General features: G+C 46.7%; 1 protein-coding gene across 1 annotated transcript in view; it reads left to right on the top strand.

Moving 5' to 3' along the window:
• Positions 1–699: 699 nt before the first annotated feature.
• GALNT14 (polypeptide N-acetylgalactosaminyltransferase 14) overlaps positions 700–26,686 on the top strand; it is a 194,661-nt gene continuing 168,674 nt past the window's right edge. Inside the window, exon 1 of the mRNA XM_045011282.1 lies at positions 700–886. Within this exon, the coding sequence (XP_044867217.1) occupies positions 761–886 (126 nt within the window). The 5' untranslated portion in view covers positions 700–760. The remainder of the gene's footprint in view (positions 887–26,686) is intronic.

Raw genomic sequence — 26,686 nt, 5'->3', positions numbered from 1 at the left:
AGCCTCAGGCAGGAGGTAGCTCCACCGCCTTCCCTGGAGGTACCCGGATGGAGGGAGCACGGAATCAGGCGCTCTGTAATGGGCAGAGTGACCCTGCTGGAGTGTAAATCTCCTGCCCCTGGAAGCAGCCCCCTGCCCATGGCGGGCTCCGAGCAGCGCCGTGCACAGCACTGGCCAGGCGGCCTGGCACGAGCCGAGCAGCTCAAGCTCGCAGCGAGAGGCTGCCTGGCTGCCCCGGAGAGCTGAGCCAAACCTGGAGGCTTCCCGCTCAGCTCGGAAGTGCTGGAAAGTTGCAGGGCCCCTGCCCCGCAGCCCGGTTCGCCAGCAGCTCCCGCGGCCGGCTCGGAGCTTTTCCTACCCCCGATCTCCCCAGACCGGACCCGCCCCGGAGCCGAGCGCTCGCCCCGCGCTGCAGGGCCCGGCCCAGCGGCCGCACAAGCCGGAGGGCTGAGCCGGCGGCGCTGGGGGAAGGAAGGAGCCGTGGCTGGCAGCGCCTCCCCCTGCTCCCGGCGGGCTGCCAGCCGGAGACACCCCGCCACCTTCCCGCCTCCCGGGGAGCCTGACACCGCCCGGCGCTGCAGCTCCCCGGGCGAGCCGCGGCCGCTTTGAGCCAGCCGCTCCCTCCGCGCTCCTCCTCCTGCCCCGCCCCGCCCGGGCCTCGCCGCTCTCTGTCTCCGCCCAGCCTCGGAGCAGCCCCCGCGCCGGGGAAGCGGCCCGCCGGTAGCGCTGCCAGCCCCTCTGCCCCGCGCCCTTTGGAGCCATGAGACGGCCGAGCCGCCGGCTGGCGCTGTCTGTCGCGGGGATCCTGTGGCTCGCTGCGCTCCTCTTCTTCTTGGGGGCCAGGAGGAGACTGGAGGTGGCAGGACCCGAAGGGCAGACGCCAAAGGTAACGAGCGGCCGCTTCTCTGCGGGGACTGGCGGCCGGGCTCCAGCCCGGCTCGGCGCCAGGGGGCTTTGCAGGAGCAGCGTGGTGCGCGCAGCGGTCCCGCCCGCGGGCTAGAGCCCCAGCAAGCGGGCGCGGGGAGATGCCCCGAGCACACGTGCAGCGTTGGGCACCGTCACATGTGGGAGAACCGCTTGTGCTCACGCTGTACGCCAGGCTTGGGGAACCGGGTGCCAACTTTGCAACAGTTTCGCAGTCAAGTCCTTTAGGCTCTTCCTTCCCTTAGAGAAGGCGCCCAAACCAGGGCATGATGCACCGAGAGCACCCTCACCAGTGGCTTACATTTGTCCATTAACCCCCTGCCACCATCTCTTCCTGCTCCCCAAGGGTCTTTAATGTATGTGGGGCTGGAGGAGCGAACAGGATTGTACGGCAGCCTAGCGATAGCCCAAAGGCAAGCAGCGTTTGCTGTGATGGGACTGGAGATTAGCTCGCTGGTTTCCTTGCGATCTGCGGGAGTTTTGCCCTGCAGGATATGACCCGACCTGAGCATTCCCTCATTTGTGAACGCTGAGATAAGGACCCCGTAAGAAATGTTTGGGAGGGGTGGGCGCCAGAAAGCCCCTCCCAGATTGCTCCCTCTGCAGAGGTTTTGCAGTTGTGTAAAGTACATACAGCAAGTATTTTCTCGTCTTCGCTATTTGCTTAATTCCTTTCTCCGAGTCAGATTAGTGTCGCCATTGCTGCCTCTGAGAGTTTTTAACCTGTGTATTGTCTGCTCAGGATGGATCCGATTCTCCTCTTGCTTACCCCAGTTAGCTTTACATCAGTGTAACTTCATTGCTCTCGATGGAATTACTCCTGATTTATACCAATGTGTGTGAGTCAGATCAGAATCCTGCCCACATTCATAGACTTTAAGGTCATAAGGGACCATTATGATCATCTAGTCTGACCTCCTGCACAACGCACGCCACAGAATCTCACCCAGTATCAACCCCCTAACCTACCTCTGAACTATTGAAGTCCTCAAATTGTGGTTTAAAGACTTCAAGGTGCAGAGAATCCTCCAGCAAGTGACCCTTGCCCCATCCTAGAGAGGAAGTCAAAAACCCCCCAGGGCCTCTGCCAATCTGCCCTGGAGGAAAATTCCTTCCCGACCCCAAATATGGCGATCAGCTAAACCCTGAGCATGTGGGCAAGACTCACCAGCCAAACACCCAGGAAAGAATTCTCTGTAGTAACTCAGATCCCACCCCATCTAACATCCCATCACAGGTCATTGGGCATATTTACCCCTAATAGTCAAAGATCAATTAATTGCCAAAATTAGGCTATCCTATGATACCATCCCCTCCATAAACTTATCAAGCTCAGTCTTGAAGCCAGTGTCTTCTGCTCCCATTGCTCCCCTTGGAAGGCTGTTCCAGAACTTCACTCCTCTGATGGTTAGAAACCTTGGTCTAATTTCAAGTCTAAACTTCCTGATGGCCAGTTTATATCCATTTGTTCTTGTGTCTACATTGCTACTGAGCTTAAATAATTCCTCTCCCTCCCTGGTATTTATCCCTCTGATATATTTATGGTGAGCAATCATATCTCCCCTCAGCCTTCTTTTGGTTAGGCTAAACAAGCCAAACTCTTTGAGACTCCTTTCATATGACAGGTTTTCCATTCCTCGGATCATCCTAGTAGCCCTTCTCTGTACCTATTCCAGTTTGAATTCATCCTTCTTAAACATGGGAGACCAGAATTACACACAATATTCCAGATGAAGTCTCACCAGTGCCTTGTATAACAATACTAACACCTCCTTATCTCTACTGGAAATACCTCGCCTGATGTTCCAAGACCACATTAGGTTTTTTCATGGCCATATCACATTTGCAGCTCATAGTCATCCTGTGATCAACCCAATACTCCGAGGTCCTTCTCCTCCTCTGTTACTTCCAACTGATGTTTATAACAAAAATTCTTGTTATTAATCCCTAAATGCATGACCTTGCACTTTTCACTATTAAATTTCATCCTATTACTATTACTCCAGTTTAGAAAGTCATCCAGATCTTCCTGTATGATATCCCGGTCCTTCTCTGTATTGGCAATACCTCCCAGCTTTGTGTCATCCGCAAACATCATTGGCATAAAAAGTGGGAATGTGCTAAGGTCAGTAATAAAAAGATTGGTCCCAAAACCGATCTCTGAAGAACTCCATTAGTAACCTCCCTCCAGCCTGACAGTTCACCTTTCAGTATGACCCGTTGTAGTCTCCCCTTTAACCATTTCCTTATCCACCTTTCAATTTTCATATTGATCCCTATCTTTTCCAATTTAGCTAATAATTCCCCATGTGGAACTGTATCAAATGCCTTACTGAAATTGAGGTAAATTAGATCCACTACATTCTTGCTTCAATTCCTGTTATTGGTTGGATGCCTTCTCTGAAGTTCATGCCACCTTGTCAGGTGTCTGAAACCACTGTACTCAGCCTTGTAGCCCTTACTTGTTCTGTTGGCCTTGGGAATTAAAGTATTTTCTCAGAATGCCAGCCTATGTCTCTATGATCTTTTTGACTAACCAAGATTCTCAAGTCCATGTATCATTTTTTCTGTCTGCTGTGTCATCTTCATTCCTATGCTACTTGTTTTTATATGCTGACGGTAACTGCGCTCGGTGTTCCAAATATGACCTCACTAGGCCTTACCGCGGCTAGATAGTTTTATCGTGCTCTAGTTTTCTGCTTATACGATCTGTGCCAAAAGTTTTTTAATGTCTCTATCCACTCCCTTTTCCCTGTATCAGTCTCAAGTTTAATATTTGCCTGTTAGAGGTATATAAACTTTTCTTGTTATTTGGCTTGCTGTGAGCACACTACCTTGTATTCTAAATTTAAAATAGTAATTGAATTGAATGATCTGGATAGCTCTGTGCTTGGTGTATAACTAAATTGGTAAGAAAATGATGCACTCAGCATAGTAATGAATACAACTTTGCACACTTGTAATGGTCATCATCATTAATGACTGGAGCTCCAGAGCTAAAAGCATGAGTCTCTACAGTGTGAAATGAGCTAAGGCCCCAATTCAGCAGAGCATTTCAGCATGTGCTAAAATCCACCCCTATTCAGCAAAGCCCACTGGGACTTAGCACATACTTAACTTCAGGCATGTGTTTATGTGGAATACAGATGGGCTGCTGAATCCGGGCCAGATCCCCTAGCAGGGTATTATAGCAGACCTGTGTCCTCTGTGGATCAGGCACAAGGGGGGACATGTAGCACACAAGGAAAGCAGTTTACACTGTCAGTTTTCATCTGTAGATTTCTAAGCACTTTATAAACAATAAGTGAATGATCCTCACAACCCTCCTGTGAGGTAGGCATGACTAGACCCATTTTAAAGATAGAGAAGCACACAGAGAGAATTTAATGGACTTGTCCATCATGGTGAGTCCGTGGCAGAGCCGCAGATGTCATCAACTGGTTTAAATCACTACACTTATGTAGTTAAACAAAAAAGTCGGGGTCCTAATATGAATATAAATATTTCAATGAAATTGTTTTTTGTCTCAGTGAAAGCTAGGTGACCAGATAGCAAGTGTGTAAAATCGGGATGGGGTGGGGGGTAATAGGAGCCTATATAAGAAAAAGCTGCAAATATCGGGACTGTCCCTATAAAATCAGGTCACCCCAGTGAAAGCAGTTTCTGGTTGGACTTGAGCATTCCCTTGCAGTGTTTGAGCCCAAAGAACAGCACTGTACAGTGCATGAGACTGAAACCTGCAACTTACTAGAAACAGAAACTGAAACTGACCAGTTTAGTTTCACAGTTCAGACTGCATGAAATGCAAAAAGTACACAAGCAACATAAACCAGGAACTTTTTCAAAATTCTTTCTATTTTAATAACCTATGGTGGTACTAACATTTGGTAAAGAACTGACTGTTTGAAATACATGGGACCAGATTCTGATTTTAATTATACCACTGTAAATCTGGACTGACTTGGTCGAAATTAGAGGGCTTAGGATCTGATCCAAAACCAATAAAGTTAATGGGCATCTTAAAGGACTTTGGATCAGGCCTTCACTCCAGATTTACACCAGTGTAACTGAGATGGGCATCTGGCCCATGATTTTTATATCAGCTGTGTCTGTGTAAGCTATTCCTCACAAATGACTATGTATATGCCAAGTCTGGAACTTTAAATCCAAATCACTGTTTGAAAAAGTTCTTAAATTGGTAAAAATACATTGGTTTTCATGTGGCAAAAGTCACTGGTTTTTCATGCTTTTTTTTTTTTTCAAACAAAAATGACTGAATAGATTTTTTCAGGCTTTCCATAATCTCACCTATCTAGGATGGGGGAATGAGCTTGTGCAATTTCAGGCCCAAAGATTATTTTTGTGGGGGAAGGTAATAAGTCACTGGAAACAGAGGTTTAGAATGAAAGTGCTCTCTTAACCATAACTATCCCTTTGGGTAAATAGGCTTGTATTGAAAATGCACTCTTCAAAACTGCAAAATAAAAACTCACTTGTCAGCCATGATGTACTGTATTCTCCTTCAAATGAACCTTTTTAGCTAACAACAGTTGCAGTAGAATTGATTCTTCATTTTACAGCCCCCTTTGAATAGCCACAGAACACATACAGATGTAGTTCTCCCCTGCTCTTTGGATGGCTAACCTTGTTACTGGCCTGATCCTGTTCCTACTGAAGTCAAGGGTAATTTCCTCATGGCTACAGGATCAGGCCCTAAATTTCTAAGTTACACCTGCCAAGTTGCCATAACTCCAGAAATCTGACAGCTGAAATTGCCTCTCCTTCATTTCCTCTGAATTTTCCATCAAAACAGTTGCATCCCCCTGGGATTCATAGAGTACAGATTCATTTTTTAGTGCATTACATTTTTGGCTTTGGAAACTCCTTTTGAGTAATATGAAATATGAGCTAGTTGTGAGACAAGGAACATGATGTCACTTCATTTAACCCCTCTTAAGGGATCCAAATCTGGTTTCATATATTTGCATCAAAGCAATAAAGGGAGAATAGGTGGTTGGGCATAGGACAGTACAATCCTCTGGCCATGAGGTTATGTATTTTGGATATTGGCTAGCTGCTAACCCAGTTTCAGGCAATACTTTTGCAGTATGCAGATAGTTCTTCCTTACCTTCTCCAACTTCCTAGAAGGAGCTCATATTATAATGGCAGAAACATGATTTGTAAAATAATGGGATAAACTGGTTGTCCAACTCCTAATGGAGAAATGAGGTGTCTCCGTTCATCAACCTCCATGGCAAAGCATTCCTGATCTTTCGGGGAAGGAGAAGAGTAGCTCTTCGAAAAATCGTTTCTCACCTTTTTTTAATGTCACCCTATGTCTACTGCATGCTGCTAGTAGACGGGGTGCTGGAGCGCTAAACAGCAGCATCCTCTCCCTTCCCCGGTGGCAGACAGTACAGTACAAAAGGACACGTATCCGTCCTCATCATCAGCCCGTGAGTGCTCCTGGCTGGCCTCGGTGAGGTCCGCCGGGGGCGCCTGGGTAAAAATAGGAATGACTCCTGGTCATTCCCAGCAGATGGTACAGAATGGTTGGTAACCGTCCTCATCATAGCAACTGGGGGCTGAGCTCTATCAGCCCCCCCCCCCCCACCCATGTCTAAAGAAAAGATTCTGTACTGCCTGGACTATCATAGCAGCGGAAGGCTGGTCTCCTCTCCCCCCCCCCTTTAATGTCCTGCCTGGACTATCATAGCAGCTGGAGGCTTCCTCACCCTCATTTTATCTCACTAAAAAGTCAGTGTTTCTTATTCCTGCATTCTTTATTACTTCATCACACAAATGGGGGGACACTGCCACAGTAGCCCAGAAGGGTTGGAGGAGGAGGGAAGCAACGGGTGGGGTTGTTGCAGGGGCACCCCCTAGAATGGCATGCAGCTCATCATTTCTGCGGGATCTCTGGGGCTCTGACACGGAGCGGCTGTGTTCTCTGGTTCTCTAGTACACTTGCCCCTTATTCTAGGCTGGACTGACTCTATTTTTAGACAAAACATAGGAAGGGAATGACCCAGGGAGTCATTCCCATTTTTGCCTATGCGCCCCCGGCCGACCTCAGCGAGGCCAGCCAGGAGCACCCATGATAGCAGCAGACGGTACAGAACAACTGATAACCGTCATCTCATCACCAATTTACAATGGCAGATGGTGCAATATGACTGGTAACCGTCTCTGCTATCTTGCAAAGGCAAATGAATGCTGCTGTGTAGCAGTGCAGTACCGCGTCTGTTAGCAGCATCCAGTACACATATGGTGACAGTGACAAAAGGCAAAACGGGCTCCATGATTGCCATGCTATGGCGTCTGCCAGGGAAAAAGGGCGCAAAATGATTGTCTGCCGTTGCTTTCCTGGAGGAAGGATGGAGTGACGACGTTTACCCAGAATCACCCGCAACACTGTTTTTGCATTGGGATCTCAACCCAGAATTCCAATGGGCAGGGGAGACTGCGGGAACTATGGGATAGCTACGGGATAGCTACCCACAGTGCAACGCTCCGGAAATCGACGCTAGCCTCGGTACGCACACTGCCGAATTAATGTGCTTAGTGTGGCGCGTGCACTCGACTTTATACAATCTGTTTTACAAAACCGGTTTATGTAAAATCGGAATAATCCCGTAGTGTAGACATACCCTAACTGAGTCTCCTACATGGGTGTCCAGGACATTATCCCAGTGGCTAGGCTTTCCCTATGCTGATATTCTATTGGCAGAATGGATAGGAGCATGCTTGTTTTATTTTACCTGGTTTCACCTCTTATTTCTTCTTACTTTTATCTCCCTGCACCACACTCTGAGGCTCCATCTACGTTGCAGCTGGGACCAGACTTCCCAGCATGGGTAAATAGACACGCGCTAGCTCCGATTGAGCTAGTGCGCTAAAAATAGCAGCGTAGCTGAAGCATGGGCCGCAGCTCAGGCTAGTCACCTGAGTACAAACCCATGGAGTCCCTACGTATGTACTTATGTGGCTAGTCTGAGCCACCACCTCTGCTACCCCTGGCTACAATGCATATTTTTAGGGCAGAGCTAGCGTATCTGTCTAGCCACACTGGGAAGCATGGTCCAAGCTGCAGTGTAGATGTAGCTATCACCTTATCGAGCCTCTCTCTGCTTCTTTCCTAGCCTTGCTCACTTTTCTTCTAGTCACTTTCTTCATTCCTTCCTAACTCAGAGCATCACTGGCTAATGGCTACATCAAGCCAGCCCTTTATCACATTCAGGAGTTGCCATGGAACATTTCCTCTGTCTAAGGAAGGCCAGCAGTGCTTTACTCAAGCAGGGGACTTCTTGCTGAGGCCTTTATTTTAAGCAATAACCTCATAGTAACAATGGGGCATGGAATTAAAAATGTGTCCCATTCAAAGTCGCCTAGCTGGTTATGGAATGAAGTCCCCAGTCCATCCAAGGACTGTTTGAATCTTATTTGCCTGGCTAGGGAAAATGTTTCTGTGTTTCTCTTCTGTTCTTTTTGGAGTCCCCTCAAGCTGTGAAGGAAGGTGAGTGCAGCGAGCCCCGCTGGATTGGTGTGACTGTCTTCTAGTGTCTGCTGTCTAGCAGGCACCTAATCAGGTGAGCCAGTTAGCAAGCAAGGGATTAGTAAAATTAATCCTGTCTGCTGGATGGTTTACTAGGGAGCAACTGTACGGCAGTTCTGTGTTTCTGATCAGCTGAGGTTGAGTGATTATATTCTGTACTTACAGAGCCTTTCGTTTCAGGATCTCCAAGCACTTCACAAGCAGTAATCAGTGCCAGCCAATGCCCCCTGCCCCTTCTGTTTTCCAGAGGAGCAAACTGAGGTCTTCAAAGGCACTAAGCATGTCCAGCACCCATTGATTCAAGGGAGAGAGAGTGGCTCAGCACCTTGGAAAATCAGGTCATCCATGACTTGCCTAAAATCACCCAGTGTGTCAGTGTCAGAGCTTGGAGCAGAACCCAGGAATTCTGAGTCCCTGCCCTGTTCTAAGCACTAGACAGCACTGCCTCCCTGTGTTTTATGCAGGAGTTTTGTCTTTCTCTCATTTAAAAAAACACACGTAGAAATTAATAACTTAATTAGATTAAGACATAATGAGAGGAATTGATATGCTGGATTAATTACAAGTAAATTCCCAGATTGGTTTGTGAGGAATACATGCAGTGGGCTCTGCTTAATGGCACTGAGCTGGCAAACCCAATTCCCAGTGCTTGTGCTGATGCTGGCAGTGGTCAGGTTTCAAGCTTGGTTGGCCTCTCACTTTCTGGGGCAGGCAGGGCTTGGGAGGGCTTTAAAAGGGAAAGAAGACCCCTGTTACTCCTGCTGGTGTATGGATGAAGCATAGCTGATGGATTCTGGAGGAGATCAGGACCTTTATGAGTGGGGCTGAACCGTGAAGGAAGGAGACATCTGGGCATTCCAGAAGACTCTCCAACTGTCAAAAATAACAAGGCTTAGTTAATGTCACGGTAAGAAACATGGAACTAAAAACCTCCTGGAGAAACAAATGCTATTTTCAAGTTTCCAAGGAGGAGTTACAAACACTGGAGGGTATAAAAAAATAGTGTAAACCACAAAATATGACATGTCCTGTAACTATATTGTAGATATAGTTTGTTCAACAAAAGGGAATGGTTAATGTTAAAATGCAGTGTGTGTGTGGGGCTGATCCTGTGAAGTGATCAGAGCTTCCTATAAGCTGCTGAGAACCCACAATTCCTGTTGGAAGCAACTGGGGCTGGGGGGCGCTGTGCAGCCCCCCGAAGATTCCAGCCCCATTGCTCTGCGCCCTGCAAGGTTGGGCCCATAGCCAGAAAGGTGGTTGCCAGTTCTGCATTTGGGATCTGAATAGCACATTGCATTCTTTCTGCATCAGCACCAGCTGGAAAGATTCTGCATCCAGAGTTCATCTGATAATCTTTCTTCCTTTAATTTCTCCAGGTTTTACAGCACCAGTCTCCTGGAGGTGTTTAACATAGATTAAAACAACAATGTACACTGCCAAAATTAAGATCTTAACACAGTAATTAACTGAACTGCCTATTCCAACATGAACACTAGCCTGCCAATTTAACGTAATAGAGGGCTTGATCCTGTGCCCGTTGAAGCCAGTGGGGGATTTGGCACTGACTTTGATGGTCACAGGATGGGACCTATAATGACACTCATCAATGAATGCCCTCCCTGAAATGTCCAAGAGTAAAGGCAGGCTTTGCAGCATGTCTAGAACACTAACAAACTGGTGATGCGTGATCCAGAATCGAATCTAGTTTGTGCTCCCATACCTGTATTTCAACTGCATGTCTAACAGTGATAAAAAAGAACACACTCATTTTTGTGTTCGTGTGACTCAGGCAGAGCCAAGGAGCAGACCTGCTGAATAAGAAGGAGCTGTTTTCTCAGTCACTTTCCTAACTGTAGCTAGGCTTTGAAAATAGTTTTCCTCCACCGTATCCACCCGGGTTGCTAACAATTGCATCTTTGTTGAACATTGAGCGGGACACAAAGTTCCATCAGAATTTAGCAATCCAAGTGGTCAGGCGAAACTCAGCTGGCTATAATAATAATAAAACTGTCATGGACAAATGGTGTCACGCTTATATTATCTGTATTGTTTAATTAATCTATTGACTGCACATGAGTGGTCTCTCTGAGATATCTGAAAAACAATAGTCAGTAAATGAAAACCTTGTTAATTTTTCACTGATAATTACAATGAATGAATGTACCCCCATTCCATTCCATTCCAGCTTTATGGGCAGCTGTGAGTGATAGGGGCATAAATATTGATTGAACAAGGCCTGTTTACTTTATGAAGTGATGAGCATCAGGGCGTCCAGAAACCTTCCATTGGTTTGTGCTTGCAAAACAAGAAAAATTTTAAAACGGTAAAAAATTGCTGGCTGTTTACTCAGAAGAAGCCCAATAAATCTTGGATGCAGTTAAAACCTTTCGTTTGACATTTTAGAGGAAGGAGAACATTTTCTTCTTTCTCTGAGAGAAGGCACAAAGATTTTGAGAAGTCCCAACACTGCCAAGAAAATTCAAAGCCATTCACTCTTGGACTGAGATTGGAAGGCCCACTGAATCTCAAACACAGGCCTACAGAGCTGCTAGTGAACACCTCCAGGCGGCCACCCAGCAATGGCTAACTACGGTAATTTGTGTCTCGCTACCCATTAGCTGCTGTGGACACAGACCATGGGAAGCCCCACCTCAAGGGCTCTGACAAGCAGCAGCTTCATGGCTCCTGATTGGCTCCCTACCCTATACAAACCTAAGGGTCATTCCAAGAAGGGTCCAGGCAACAGTGTGGATCTGCTGTAACTACCATGACCATTCCTGATCCTGAACTCCTGGCTTTGACCTCAGCCCAGTTTGGACCTTGCCTCCGGCCCCAGAACCTGAAACCTGACTCATACTCTGATCCTTGCTATTGACCCTGGCCTGGAACTTGGCTGCAAGCTTCCCTGCTACTCTCAGCCTTAGGTTTGACTCTGCTCTGACTCTTGGTCCTGACTGCCCTTGTCAGGACCCTGGTAGAGATACTCTGAAGATATGGTTCTGATCATTAGGAAGAAGGCAGCTGAACGATTTAAAAGAACTTCTATATATTCAGTGGCAGGAGGGTTAGATTTATGTCATTTCCCCCCTGTGTTGCTTTTTATCTTTATTCCTTTGGGGCTAGCTCAGGGTAGAATAAAATAGCTGGCAAGTTGTCTGCTCTTCTGGGTTAATCCTGTCAGAATTCCTAAACTAAGTAGGTCTGAACTAGAGCAGTATGTGGATGGGAGACCTTCATAGAATATCAGGGTTGGAAGGGACCTCAGGAGGTCATCTAGTCCAATCCCTGCTTCAAGCAGGACCAATCCCCAGACAGATTTTTTACCCTAGATCCCTAAATGGCCCCCTCAAGGGCTGAGCTCACAACCCTGGGTTTAGCAGGCCAATGCTCAAACCACTGAGCTATCCCTCCCCCATGAAACACCTGGATCAGTGGTGGCCAGTCTGAAGTCCAAATGTTCTTTCAGAAAGGTCAGGTGGTTACAATCAGCACTGTGGGGCAGAGTGTCTGGCCTGTTCTGCTCTCTTTGTGCTACTCAGCCAAAACACTGATATTTTAGGGATTGCTGTAACCTGTGCCAGCAGGCAACAGTCCATTAGGGGTCATATGCCAACAGGGGATAGTCCTAATGCAACATGCTACTACTTTTTCACCTCTGCATGAGGGGCTGTGGAGAGAGAGAGAGGTGTAGGTGCTGGCTCCGTGCTTGCTAAGGACTCCCCAATGCTGGGAGAAACCCTGGGAGTGGAGTTGCAGGTGGTTTCTGCTCCCTTTCATCTGTCTGGTGTTAGTTCTCAGCTTCTTCTTTTCTAGGGTACCCCGAGTGGCTGTGTTTGGGAGAGGACCTTTGTCAGGCATTCCCCTAATCTCTAGCAGAACCAGGAGAGCTCCTATTCTCATCTTCTTGGGACTTCCACATTCCAGTGGCTGATAGCGCAGTAAGAGCTACTCTTCTCCTTCCCCGGCCACGCAGAAGGGGGCCAGCAGGGGGGCTGGTGAGCAGCTGGGGCTGGACAGCTGGGGCTGGACAGCTGGGGCTGGAAGCACTCCTGGCTTGGCTCGTACTAGGGCAGCAGAGGAAGCTGTGGGAGGTAGCTAGGGAGGCAGGGCCCTCTACTTCCTCCTCAGAGGGATGCAGACACGTCAGCTAAAAAAATCACAGGGTGAAGCTCAGGAAACACACATTCAGTTCATAATCAAATACAGATTTTCTTCTTAACACAGTTGGCCCTGGACGTCCCTGATTTAGAGCCATGAGGGACGCAGTGAGCACCACTGGCCTAGATGCTCAGGAAGTGCTGGTGGCAGTTTAGTAGGAGGCATTGACCTCTTTGATTCAGTGCTGAGCCTTGTGTGTCACCCGAGTACTGGGGGTGCTGTCCTGCAAAATCTCCTGGCACCTTTGCAACCCTGGTATCCTGGCAAAATTCTGAGAACTGCATCCCGCCTACCTAAACTTCCCCCTAACGTTCCAGGTGGAAACCGTACTCTGCATTTCTTGGCCTACACTATTGCATGGCAATGCTGTGTGCAGCTAAACAGCTGCTCTGTTCCATCTCGGAGGTGGCAGGAGAAGTGACTGTTCGTTTTTTTAACAAAGACCTTAGGGCCAGTTTTTTCAAGTGCTCAGCACACGCAACTGGGGCTCAGCTCTCACTTAGGCCCCAAATCTGTCTAAAGTGCTGGCTGCTCAGCAGCTCCCATTGTGACCCTTATGACCAGATTGCCCTAAGAGCTCTGAAGAGCCCAGCCCCTCTGAGTGAGCTCTTCTGAAAATCTGTCCCCAAATTGCTATCAGCTTATTAACTCTTTGGGACAGCAACTGTATCTATCTGCATGTCGGAAGGGTGCCTAGCACACTTTGGGTGCTACACAATACACAGTAAATTACATATATAATGTATATGCTGTAATTTGGTGCAGTGGCTTTGTGCCTTTCATAAGCATCATCTCTGTGGGAAGAGCTTCACACCGGTTTCCATATCAAAGAGTGAGGGTGATCACCATCAACTGAAGTCCCTGTTTTCCTCCCCTCCCACAGTAATTTGTCACAGGAATAAGATCTTTTGCAGAAAATATAAGGTACAGTCTACTGAACCATTTAAAAAAACTCTTAGTGCTTTATAGTGATATTTACAGACCAATACCCGGGTAAATAGGCATGTATAAGGCACAGGTAAGTGTACAAATTTTAAGTCTAATACTTGGAGCAGTGTTGTTCTGCATAACACCACCACACAGTGAAGTATATACAGTATATTTGGTACATCACTGTTTTATCCTGATAAGTCCAAGTAGCTGAGTAGAGGTTTTATACAAAGGTGTACTTGGCTCAGCGGCGTTGTTCTTTGGGAAGGACACACATTGTTTACTCAGGATATAAATAAGGGAATGACAACTTTCCAGATACAGGACAGCTGTTTGGAAGGAGCTGCCTGGGCAGTTTTCGTGACCAAAGAACCACAAAGGTTGGCAGAAGGCACTGGCTTTAATGAGTGTTGGATTTCAGCTCCGGAGCGAAGAGCCCTGCTTTCATCTAGCACCAAGGCCTGTGAGCAGCCCCATTACAGTCAGTCCGTTAGTCATTCAGGGGCTGAGCCTGGCCCACTGAGGTCAATGGGAGTTTTGAAGTGATTTCAGTGGCAGCAGGATCAGCCCCTAGAAGTGGTGCTACTTCTCAGCTCGATGTCATAATCCCTGTGGCGAGTGTGGTATTTTGCACATGACTGAACAAGCTCTTTTTAAAACACAGCCCCTGTGAGCACGCATGTTGCTTTATATGCAAGCTCTGCAGATGGTATTAGAGTTGGCAGTGCACATGCCCCTGGAGGATGCCAATTTGGTACTTTTTCTTAGCTCGAGTCTCTGTGCAGATGGAAAAGAAAACATGGGAGAAATAATAAAAAATGCACAAGCAACGTGCTGCAGCTGTGCAAGAGAAATGTAGTTAGAACCCTTTCACGAGGACAGCCCAGCATTTGGTGCAATAAAACAAATCACTGGGATGTATCTGCGGAGAAAGCAAAACTGGGATCTGCTAAAGAGAGACGCTTTGCATGAAAGGGTAATTATGTTTCGGATAACAACAAAGGGTGCAGTGGATTGACTATTAAATGGAATCGTACAAGCACAAAATATCTACCATTAACTGTGTGCCTCTTGGAGGCTTCCTCCTGTTTAAAGAAGGGGAAGGGGTGAAAACCAGATGACAGCCTGGTGGATTTGTTATCACCCCACTTTCCCATGCAATGAAAAGAGCCATTTCCCCCTCGCTTCACAATAAAGTGCTCACATTTTGCCAGCAACACTTAGCACATTTGCTTACTAAGCTGCAATTAAATTGATTTTTCCCTTCCTCTTCCCCTTCTTGGTTCCAAAGCCGCTGCGGGAGTCAATGTAACAGGAAGATCAGCTGGGAAAGAGACCTTGGGCCAGATCCTCAGCTGGTATAAATTGGCCTTGTTCCATTGCCTTTAGTGGAGCTGTGCGGAATTCCATCAGTTGTGAATCTGTCCCCTCATTAATTTATAAAGGGATTTATAAGGTCTCTTCTGAACAGCATCGTTAAAGTGCATGTGCGGTGATGTCACTAAACTGCCTTTGCTATGGGAGATGAATGGTATGTAGTTTTACATCTGACTTATGTCCAATTCCATTGGTTAAGGATGGAGACGGCAGCCGTCTCCCTCCCAATGGGGCTCGTGCGATTGCTGATTGCCTGTCTGTTTACATGTATTTTGCTGTGTTCCAGACACTTATCATTAGATTCAAAGCACATGTACAAGTCAGTATTTAAAAAATGTCTCCCAGAGCAATCCAAAGTGGAATCAGTGACCTTCCTGCAGTAAAGGCCCACTCGCCTGTTTAGACCCTCCCCTTGGGCTGTCAGCCCTGCTCATGTGAGTAATTCTTACTCACGGGAGTACTCCTATTGACTTCTATAGGACTGTGCAGGGCCGCCCAGAGGGGGGGGCAAAGGGGGCAATTTGCCCCGGGCTCCGCAGGGGCCCCCCAAGAGAAGAGCGGAGGCTCCCGCCTCCGCCCCTCTCCTGGAGCCTCAGCGCATCAAGCGCCGAGTCTCCGGCAGGACGCCTGAGCCCCGCCCCGCTCAGAGCCGCGTGGTCAGGGGGCGGGGCCGGGAGCTCCAACGGGGCCTGAGCCCCGCCCCGCTCAGAGCGGCGTGGGGAGGGGGCGGGGCAGCTGCCTCCGCTCGGAGTGGAGCTCACAGCCCCGCCCCCTCACCACGCGGCTCTGAGCGGGACGGAGCTCAGGCCCCGCCGGAGACACGCTCGGGTAAGAGGCTGGGGCGGGGGCGGGGGCTGGGGCTGGGGCGGGGGGGGGAAGCGGGACCCGCCGCCGCCGCCGAAGTGCAGCCCGGTCTTCGGCGGCGGGGGGCCCCTTCTGTTCCGGGACCCGCCGCCGAAGTGCCCCGAAGGCCCGCGGCGGGGACCCCCCCCCGCCACCGAATTACCGCCGAAGACCGGGCTGCGCTTCGGCGGCGGGTCCCGCTTCGGCGGTAATTCGGCGGCGGGGGGCTCTCGCCGCGGGTCTTCGGGGCACTTCAGCGGCGGGTCCCGGAACGGAAGGGCCCCCCCGCCGCCGAAGACCCCGGGCCCCCGGAATCCTCTGGGTGGCCCTGGGACTGTGCATGTGTGTAAAGCCTACTCACATGAGCAAAGCTTGCAGTGCAGGGTCCCTTAAGCCTGGCTCAATAAATCTTACAATGTGCCCTGAAAGCCAGCTCAAGAAAAGCAGGTCTCTAAGATATGCATGTCCCAAGTTCTGATATAGGGCTTCCTAGGTCACACATACCGTCTTCAGTTGCACCCAGTAACTAACTAGAAGCCAGTGGAGCCTCTTCAGCTCAGGTGTAATGTGCTCCTTGCAGAAACGTGGCCAAATAACCAGGCAGTCTCATTCTATATTGTTGTCTCCAAGTGGCATGAAAATGCAGCTCTAGACAGAGTGTGGTACAGTGAACCGGTCTAGAGGAAACAAATGCACAGATCACTCTGCTGAGGTCTCCCATCTGAGAAAATGGATTGCATTCTCCTTGCTATAAGCAGATGATGGTTGGGAATTACTCTTGGCCACTGCTGTGATCTGAATAGCCAGAAGCAACCAAGGATCAGACATGACCCCAAGCTGTGAATGTAAGTCACAAGAGGTGGGCGAGTCCCTTCAAGGTGGGACGCAGCATAGATACTATCTCCATCATCGTTAGCTGTTGAGGAACACTTCAGGTCCCAGCTCTTCATAATCTGTTTCTCCCTTTCCAAACCAGGCTATTTAGTTTGACTTTTTTTATGGCTTGTCTAATGAGTTCCCACATGGATCATCAGTAGGACTTGAAACCAGGACCTTCAACATCAAAGCCCAGATCTCTATCACTTAAATGAAAGGAATTACTCCATTAGCTAGTAGCAATTGTGGGCTGTTATCCACTCCTAGGTCAGCCACTAGGAAGGGATGCACACTCTGCCAGGAGTACACTTGCAGCTGTAGCATGTTACTCTGAAACAATAAGTGAAGCTGACCAATCTAGTGGAAGGGCAGAATGTAAACAAAGGATAACTTCTTTCAGGACAAATAATCTAAGATGGTGGCATTAACATACAGTAGATTTTCTGATTCTTGGACCAAGCTGTGATCTGGGTGGCATATCTCACACAAGGTCTCTTAATCATCTACTGTTTCTGTGAACTGTCGTCCATGAGGCTGCTTAAAAAGTTTAAATTCCAATTGGCATCATTAAGTTCCAGAGTCAATACGCCACTGAGATGAATGGGACTGTTTGTTCTTCCCAGAATGGCTGTTTCAGGATATGTCTGCACAGCAATGGGGAGGTATGCTAGCATCATGTAGACAGACCTGAGAGAGCTTTGCTCTAGCTAGCTTGACTAACAGTGGCTAGCCACCTGAGTACAAGCTGCCTGGGCCACTGGGTCTGTACTCTGGCAGCTCGCATGTGGCTGCACTGCCATTGTAATTTGAGCTAGCTCTATTGAGGCTGGTTTGGGTATGTCTACACATGCTGCAATCACACCACCTGATTGTAATGTAGACAGACCCTAAGACTGTCTGTCTCCAGACTAATGAAGATAGCCCTGCACTGGGTCTGTATCTGGACACATAAGACAAGAGGAGATATACCTCCATATCAGCTGTGGATAACTGACTATGGCAGTGGGGCTGCTACTTTCTTAGGCAGCTTATTCAACTGAAGGCAATAAAAGACTGTTCCACTAATGGCCCCGTATATACATGTGGCTCCTGGAGCTCTGTTTGTCTGTGTATCCAGGCTCCAGAGTGGATCCATTAAGCTCTTTTCTTTGTTTTCATATGGTATGTGCTGAGCGTATATGCTGGGAGCAGGGATTGATCATCGTTAACATTTGCATTCAGAAAATGAGCGGTGATGACAGTTTCATCAGGCATCCACTGGTTTATTTATCAAGGCGCTATTTGTAATACTAATCATTTGCCTTTCAGCCAAATATATCAAAGCTCCTTATAAACCTTAATTAACCCTTACAGCACCCTCAAGAGGAAGGTAAATACAGTGTTCTGTGCTTTTCACTGTTAACTTTTAGTTCAGGAATTAATGGGTTGACTTGCCTCAGAGTGCATGAATATGATCTAAGTTGGGGCAATATGTGTGCTGGATCTGAGCCTGGTGCTGAGAGAATTGGGCCTTTCAAAGTCTGATTTATTGTGTTGTAAGCAAAAATGATCTTTGGAACAGCAAAAATTGGTGACACATTAGCTGTAATAATGCGTTAGTCTGCAGCTGTCTCTAAGTAGACAGAGGTAGTTGTATAGAGCAGCAGTTTGGAGGATGCTTCAAAGCAGACAGAGCTGTCTGGAATCTGGTTCACCTGCTGTTTTGTTCACTCACTCTTTGGACTCTGTTTTTGTTGTTTTAGCACACTGAAGCATTTTATTGAGGAAATCCAAGGGGCTGCTTGTGATTCACAAGTACACAACAACATTGTCATGATGTCATCCCATTTTACAGCTGGACAAACTGAGGTACAGAGAGGTTCAATTACTTAGTTCCCCTTATGCATTGAGTCAGCAGCAGAGGCTGGAATAGAACCCAGCACTCCTGACTCTGGGCCAAGCCCTACATTCTGACCACTAGATCCCACCCCTTCCCCTTCCTTTGCTATATAGGTCGAAGATAGTAATTTACCATAAACAGGGTTGAGCTCCAAACCTAATACTATTTGTGGGAGCAAGTGAGCTAATCATTGCCTCTCGTTTGAAAAAGAACTGGAGCAACAGCAAGAAATACGGTGTCAGAAGAAACAAAATTGGTTCATTTGAAGATCAGGCTAAAAGAAAAGGAAAAGATTGTATTATTATTATTTATTATTATTTATTTACTATTTCAAGTGGAACTGAGGCTTTTACTCGTCAGTTTTATAGTCTAAGATGCTGACAATAAAATATTACAAAATGATGTGAGGAGAAAGGTCCTTGTGCACTGCAAAAACAAATGAGCTCTGAAATCACCTTCTATCCTCTAATTATTGTTTCCAGAGCCAAGGCAATTGAGATAGATTCTTTCTTTTCTTTTAAAGCCATGGAAGGAGTAAGTCCAAAGGCTCTAATTTGGCCCAAGCGAGAGGGGAAAAGCTGCTTTGTCGTGGCTTCCTAAAAAGCTTTGTCTGCATTTAGACACACACCATTTCCTTTTCAAGGACCAGTGCCAGCATCAGACAATTACAAACACACCTCATAACACATTATAGAGACGCACGGCTCACAGATAAGACAAAAAGATGTTTAATGGTCGTGGTGCATAGTGGCAGTTACAGCCTCTTCACACTGCAGGGTTTTGTAGAGGTGTCATTTTTATGTATGCGCATTTCATTTTTGCTTAATTATAATTGGGCACAATTGAGCAAAATCAAGGTGAGAACAGAATTTTAGATTACGACGGGCTCATTTGAACTCCTTGAGCCAAGTTCCTCTCTCAAAGGAAATCTGGAGAGATTCTGCTGACTTTAATGGAGGGCTTCCAGATGTACACAGGTGTCACTGAGAAAAGAATGTGGCCCCTTTTTGTAGTCTTGTCATTTTCTCATCGCATTCTCTTCTAAGCTGTGTCTATACCAGGAATGATTGGTTGTTTTTGTAAAATCCCCACTGCTGCTGTCACTGGGTGAGAACCCGAGGGCAGATGAATCTCTGATGGTGTCCAGCCTTTTTACTAACATATTAATTCGGCCATTAGGCCACTTGGGAATATTTTCCTGTGGAGTCAGAACATAGCCTATAGTTGGTAAATTGCTTTGGAATTTTACAGGATGGAAGGTGCTGTATAAACGATAAGCTCATTTAAAATCTGATTATATGAAATGCGAGCTATCAAATGGGGCCTTTCTTTTCCCAGGGACAGACTGAGGGAAGCTTTTTCCAATGAGCATAATCTTTCTGGAGTTTCAGCCATTCATTCTAAGCTTCCACGGAGCAGTGAAAAAGCAAAATGTCCTTGTCCTTTCCTTTCAAGAAAGCAGACATCGCAATTCCAGATGGAAAACCAGGCCCACTCCTTCCTGAGGATATTTGCAAAGCTATAGTTCCCCATGCTTCCAGCTTCTAAAACTTGGACAAATGTACTGTTCACACTTCATTCGTATGTTTCTTAGTCTTTGGCAATCCAGCAGTTTTTGAAGAATTTATGTTTGGATCTGCCACTTAAGTTCCCAAGGGTTATATTTATGGGGGGGGTGTGATGACATGAGATGCACTGTCCACTCCACACAAGACCTGAAGTAGTTAAGGTGGCTAGGCAGGCCAGTTAAGTGCCCAGGCTGCACCTGGAAGAGAAGCCAGGGAGCAGGGATTAATCAGAGAGGAGGCTCAGCTGGACAGGAACAGGAGGGGCCTGTATAAAGCCCAGTATTTTAGGACAGCTGGGGCTGCAGGGAAGTAGTGTGTAGCCACTCCCTGGGTGAAAAGCATGCTTGGGACTATATGGAATAGTATACATTTACTAGCAGGGAGTTTGGGCTGGTAAACCTAGAGATGGGGAGAGCCGGAAGGTAAGGCAAGGCTCAGGGGAAAAGGCAGCAAGGTTCAGGAGGGTGCAGACCTTAGCTGCTGACTAGAAGGCCCCTGATCTAGAACCCAAAGTAGAGAGTGGGTCTGTGTTCCTCTGCTGGCCACTGGGTAAGTGGCATAGGCTGGACTGCTTGAAACAGTTTGCCCTGAAATCCTTTGATACCTTGGGAGGGGAGAACCCTAGTGAGGTGGCTGGAGGGCCAATCACCAAGGGGGAGCTGTAGCTCTTTGAGTGAGAGGGGCCACAGGGTGAGAGAGAGAGAACAGTGGGTGGAGAGACCACCAGAGGAGGGTGCAGCACCTGGAAGGAGCTAATCCCCAGTGCAACCACGAGGAGGTGCCCCTGGTGAGCAGGGCCGATGAGGAGGGGAAGCGGGTACAAATTACCTGGGCCTGGCTTCCCCGGCTTTGTTGGCCCTGTTTAGCCGGTCTGCTCTTGCTGGGGGGCCTGAAAATTTTTTTTCACCGGGGCCCGAACCTGCTCTCGGTGGCCCTGCCGGTGGTGAGTGCACCCTGTGACATGGTGCTAAGGCACTGTAGCCCCTTAAGCTTTGGGCTTTGACAGCTGCAGTTTGAAACCCAGAGTTCAAGTTTGATCAGTGACCTAAATTTAGGCTCTGCCTGTGTTGAGATTTTTGTGATCCCGCATACTGGCTAAGGAACGCGGAGTATTCTCTCAGCTGCGTGGACAGTGCTGAGATCCACGAGAGCTGTCTGACTGGGTGTGTTCGGCACTGAAGCCAGAGAACCAAAGGATTTGGTCATTTTGCAGGAGCATGCATTTACGTGGGAGTAGAGTGGCAGTGGTGGTATTTTAAGGCCCTCAGCGATCTTCTAGCGTTTTAATGCAGTGCAGCCTGTGGGGAGGATAAGGGGAAAACAGCCTGAAACACAAATTAACCAGCCATCTGATTTCCTGTGGCTAAAATCAAAATGAATGAATGAATTTTCAAGTAACAATAAGAGTTAAAATGCATACAGCATGTAGCTTGCATGTGGTGCATTCGTAGCATCAGTCACGTGAAATGGTTTGTAGAACGCTGTCATACTCTACAGAAGGATCATCTGGTTTAGATTTGTTTAAAGTATTAGGCCTTGTCTACACTGGGGATTTATCACCAATGTAGCTGCGCTGGAGCAACCCCCTAGTGTAGACAATATAAACTGCTATGAATTGTGACTTGTGCTGGTGCAGCTTGCTACTACTTGAAACTGCTTTGCTTCCCGCTCCACCCCCATGGGATGTTGTCGGGGTGTGGGGGAATCTCACAAAAAGGTTGTGTCTGAGTCTTCCTGTGAGTTTTCTGCAGGGAATGAAGGTATGATCCAGGTCTCTAATGTAGAGGCATTAATAACCACTCCATAGTTAAGCTGAACGGAAATCTACCAATAGTCAGAGGATGACTTAATTAGCCATGTCATTTTTTGTAGTAACTGATATATTTTATCTCACACACACACACACCTACATTAAAAGAACATTATTAAGGTTGTAAAGTCAAGCACTCAGAAATAGGAAATGCCAGAATTAAGGTTGCCTGTGCCACCTTAATTCAGCTCCACTGTGCATATGCATTATAACAGCCTTTAATTACATGATCACGTACTATTTTTCCACCAGACCCCTGTGTCATTCAATGCACGAGATGGATGGCAATCATAGAATGAGTAGCTATTTAATGTTTTCTTTTATCCCCGTAGTTTGTGTGGTCCCAGGCCTTATTTACTTCACACTATTCAAACCCTGCTTTGAAGATGGAATTAATTTCCTCATAGGCTTTTCTATGGTGCTAAACTATAAGAAGTTTCTACTGAGCATGTGAGAACTGAGGGTTTGGTTTTTTTTGAAGGGCTTGTAACATGGCCAACTTGCAGATTTTCACCAGACCAGCGCAAGGCACATCCCTGACACACACATCATCCTGCCAAATTTCAAGCCCCTGCTAGAGCTTCTCAAACAAAAGATCACCAGAACATGGGCAAAACAATGTTATTTCTCCCTGGCCTTGCTCTTGGAAATTGCTGAACTGTGTTGGCTGAAATTTCCCTGCAAAATTCTGCCTGAGGCAGGCACTCAGCATGGGAAATTTCAGCCCAATAGTTTGGCAAAAATATTAAAACATCTGGCAACAAGATCCTATAATGGGAAGTATTAGGCAACCTTAATAGACAATGCCACAATCCTTGTCTATCGTAATGCATGTACACATTAAGGAATTCCGTAACAAGGATCTCCGTGATACATCCAATGAATCCAAGAAACAAGGAACTTTCAGTTGGGCTTTTCCGACCAGGTGCCATGCTGCTCTGTAGAAGCAACAGGTAAAAATTATTAGCACTCAAGAGTGTTGGTTTTTGAAAGATGAAATTTGGTCCATATACCTGCATAATCAGAACTGGTGTTATGGCACATGGAGAAATCCTGTTTTCCAGACCTCATCAGACCCTCATTCCATCAGGGTTGGTATCGTGCCTGCATGCCATGGCCAAATCCCAATGCTGCAATCAAACATGGCACTTAATTGAAAAATTCCTGCTGAGATAGGTTTTTTTTAATCTATATCACTGGGCCTAATTCACCACTTTAACTGCATCATGATAAAAAGGAGTAACCTAGTGGTAAATCAAAGCCTTTGACTCCGCTCCATGACCATCTCCTGCAGCAGTGAAATCCACAGGTTGGTTATATGCTGCTTAAAGAAGTAAAACATATTTACTACTTGTAAATCTAGGCCTTGTTTACACACAGTCTTGTCCCAGTTTAACTAAAGGTGTGATCTCAAACTAATGTAGTTAAACTGGTGCTGAACTGTGCATTAGACACTCTTCTTTCAGTTTAGTGGTATATGTGGATTTAGCCTTCACACAGACCGGAACCAAAATAACAACAAAAGGTGTTAATTAAGCCTGATTTTTATTTCCATACAAGTCTGTGTGGACACTTATTTCATATTGAGTGTCCTAATTCAATCTAATTTACTATTGATTTAAGTTAAATCAAAATAGGACTTTTAATTGGGGAAACAATATCTACGCATGACTTTTTTGCTCTGCAATTACTAAAGGTGTGAATTAAAACCCATATAGCTATTTCAGTACCAGTTAATGTGTAGACAAGTCCTAAGCTGATTCAGGCATTGTCTCAACCTAAAACCTTAGGTTGACCTAGCTATATCGCTCAAGGCTATGAAAAATGTAATGTTCTGTGCAATGTAGTTAGTCAACCTACCTCCATTCTAGATACAGCTAGGCTGACAGAAATCTTCTGTCAACCTAATGACTGCCTCTTGGAGAGTGAGGGCGAAATTTCTTCCATTGCTGGAGTAAGTGGCTACAGCGCCACACCTGTAGACATACCCTTAAACCAAACCAAAATAAGCCTTTCTTAAAGAGTGTCTACACAAGGTTTTGTACTAATCTAATTAAACCAATTTAAGTTAAACCCGTGCAACTTTCTTGCATGGACAAGCCTCACTTGCCATAAATATCACTGACCTGATATTATGCACATTCTGGGACAGCCTAAAAGAATGGACTGCTCAGATATGGGCAGTATGGATCTTCAATGGGACTTAAACCTATGCTTAAGTGCTTTGCCGAAGAGAATAGACTTATGCATGTGCTCAGAGTTAAGCGCTTGCTTAAGTGCTTTGCTGAATCAGGGCTTAGTATGGTGTCTGTAAGAAACTAGTAAGAATGGTGTTTATCTCAGTTGTCAGGTCACTTATTTTTTTTTGCAAATGGGGCTGATTTCTGATGCCATAGCAGGTTCTGCAGAATTTAAAAGTTGGCATCGTAGTTCAGCTTTGCCTGGCAAAGGTTCCTACTTAGAAGCCACAATGTGATTACAAGGGCAATTAAGAACCCCTAATATTCATGCTGTTTGAGAGACTGTTTACTCCTGCAGGGTCTGCTGCTGTCTGCAATAGTGTTAAATTGATGATTAAGTCACAAATACTGCACTGAAATAACATGCAAAGCCCCATTGGCTGGGAGACGGAGAGGTAAAATGAAAGCTCTGCCTGATGCCCACCACATTATATCATGGGCTCTGGCCACCTAAGCGAGGGTAAGGAGGTTTCAAAGGACAAATTGGAAAGAGTTCAGAGGAGAGCAATAAAAACAACCAGGGATCTGGGGGGAAAAGGGCCTTTGAGGAGAGGTTAAGAGAAGTGGGCATGTTCAGTGTAAGGGAAAGAACCCCGAGGGCAGCTAAGGTAACAGGCTATGCATATAAAAGCAGTGTTACTGTATCTAGAGTACAAGGACCAATTATTTTCATTAGTCAGCAAGGACAGGACAAGAAGTCATGGGCTTAAGCTGCAGCAGGGAGAATTCAGACTGACTCCAAAGGACGTGGCAACAGAAAAAGTTGCCAGAGGAAGCTGCCTTATCACTAGAGATGCTCGTGGTCAGACCTGGAACCCATCTACAGCTCACATCCAGAGCCCATTTGAGTCTACTCAAGCCTGTCAGATGATATATGCAGCAGGGAAACGCCAGGGTTCCAGAATTAACACCATTGATGGTGACCAGTGAGTTAACAATAATGATAATATAGTTTGTCACTGGTGGGTGGCTTTTTTTTTAAATAAGCACAAATCCCCATTAGAATCAACAGTGCAGGGGCAACATAAGCTAAAAGCAGTAAATGCTTATTCTTGTCTCTGAAGTCAGCATGTGTGACCTTGAATACTCCTGGGGAGCAAGCTTGCTGAATAAGGAGGGGCATTTTTATATAGTCACATTACAGGGCACAACTGTGCTTCAACAATGGTAGCACCAAGGGGTATGGATGTGATGGCTAGGGCTGGACCTGCTCCCTGTTCACGTATCTGGGTTGTAACCACAGTAGATCTTCTCTGGGTTCCCTGAGTCTTAAGGAGGGAAATGCTCCCAAGTGTTACTGCTTTGTATGGCGCACACGCTGCACAGAGTCATAGATTTGAGAGTTAAGAAAGATTGATCTGGTCATCCAAGCCATCCCTCCTAGTCCATGGACGACTGTCCTTAGAGTATACTCTCCAGTCTACATTTAACTGACTCAAGAGTTGAGGTTCCCATCACTTCCCTTGTGGGGACACTCAGCAGTCTAACATCTCACGGTGGGGGAGCTTGTCCCTAATGCCCAGCTTGTGTCCCTATGCATAAGGCCTAAAATGTGTCAAGCGCTCTACAGAACCCATGGGAAAATTGCCCCTTCATTTGCTCAGCTTTGCCCCACTACTTCTAGGTACATCTCTGTGTATCAGGCTAAACCATTTTCTCTATTCTTTCATACTGTGTGGTGGCTTCCACCGTGGCTGAACATCACTTCCTTCTGGCCAGCAGGAATGGCTTGCTGCAGAAGAGTTGACTTGATGTTGCTCTAGTTTTATTAAAAAAAAAAAAAAAAAAAAGGGCGAGGGTGGTGGAATCTCAGATGGGATCCACTACCTCATCCAGCTGACAGCTTCAGTTTAGCTCTGCCATCCCAGAATGTAGTAAAGTCGGGGATTTTCAACAGCTAAGTGAGTTAGGCACCTAAATCCTGTTGAATATCAGTGAGACTTGGACACCTACCTCCATTAGGTTCCTTTGGGTGGCGGGGAAAAGAACCCAAACCCAGCAACCTTAATTCCTACATTTGAATGAATGTCAGCAAGGTTCCTAGTGATGATGACTACCTGAGATGACCATGTGAGGTGGACTGGGGACAGCCAGTGTGTCCCTCTGCAGCGTCTATCTCTTTCCACTCTTTCTGAGCTGCTGCTACTCAGGCCAGGAGAACCGCCTCGAACCAGTTTTTTAAATGCTGTTTATTTTCTTCTAAGGGATCTGAGGGAGAGAATTCCAATGAGGTGAACGTTAATGAACTTGTCAGCTAATCATTGCCCTGTCAGTTTCAGTTAGAAAGAACACCCAGGTGGGAGTAGTGGGAGAGTCATAAAGTTAGGCTGCAGCAGAAGGCCCTTCTCAAGGTTCAGTGAATTTCAATTGATCTTGAGCAAGTCATTCTGTCATGCTGCTCATAGGTATATTGAGTCTGGAGCTCTTTGGCAGTAAAAGTACACCAAGTTCATCAGCATATAAGGAATTTCTCTGCTGACAAGACAAAAACCCAAACATCCCCCACAACTCTGTCACCTGAT

Source organism: Mauremys mutica, chromosome 3, assembly GCF_020497125.1.
Source record: "Mauremys mutica isolate MM-2020 ecotype Southern chromosome 3, ASM2049712v1, whole genome shotgun sequence".
Taxonomy (NCBI): Eukaryota; Metazoa; Chordata; order Testudines; family Geoemydidae; genus Mauremys; species Mauremys mutica.
Note: the sequence above shows the minus strand (reverse complement) of the source record. Positions and strands in the feature narration are given on the sequence as shown.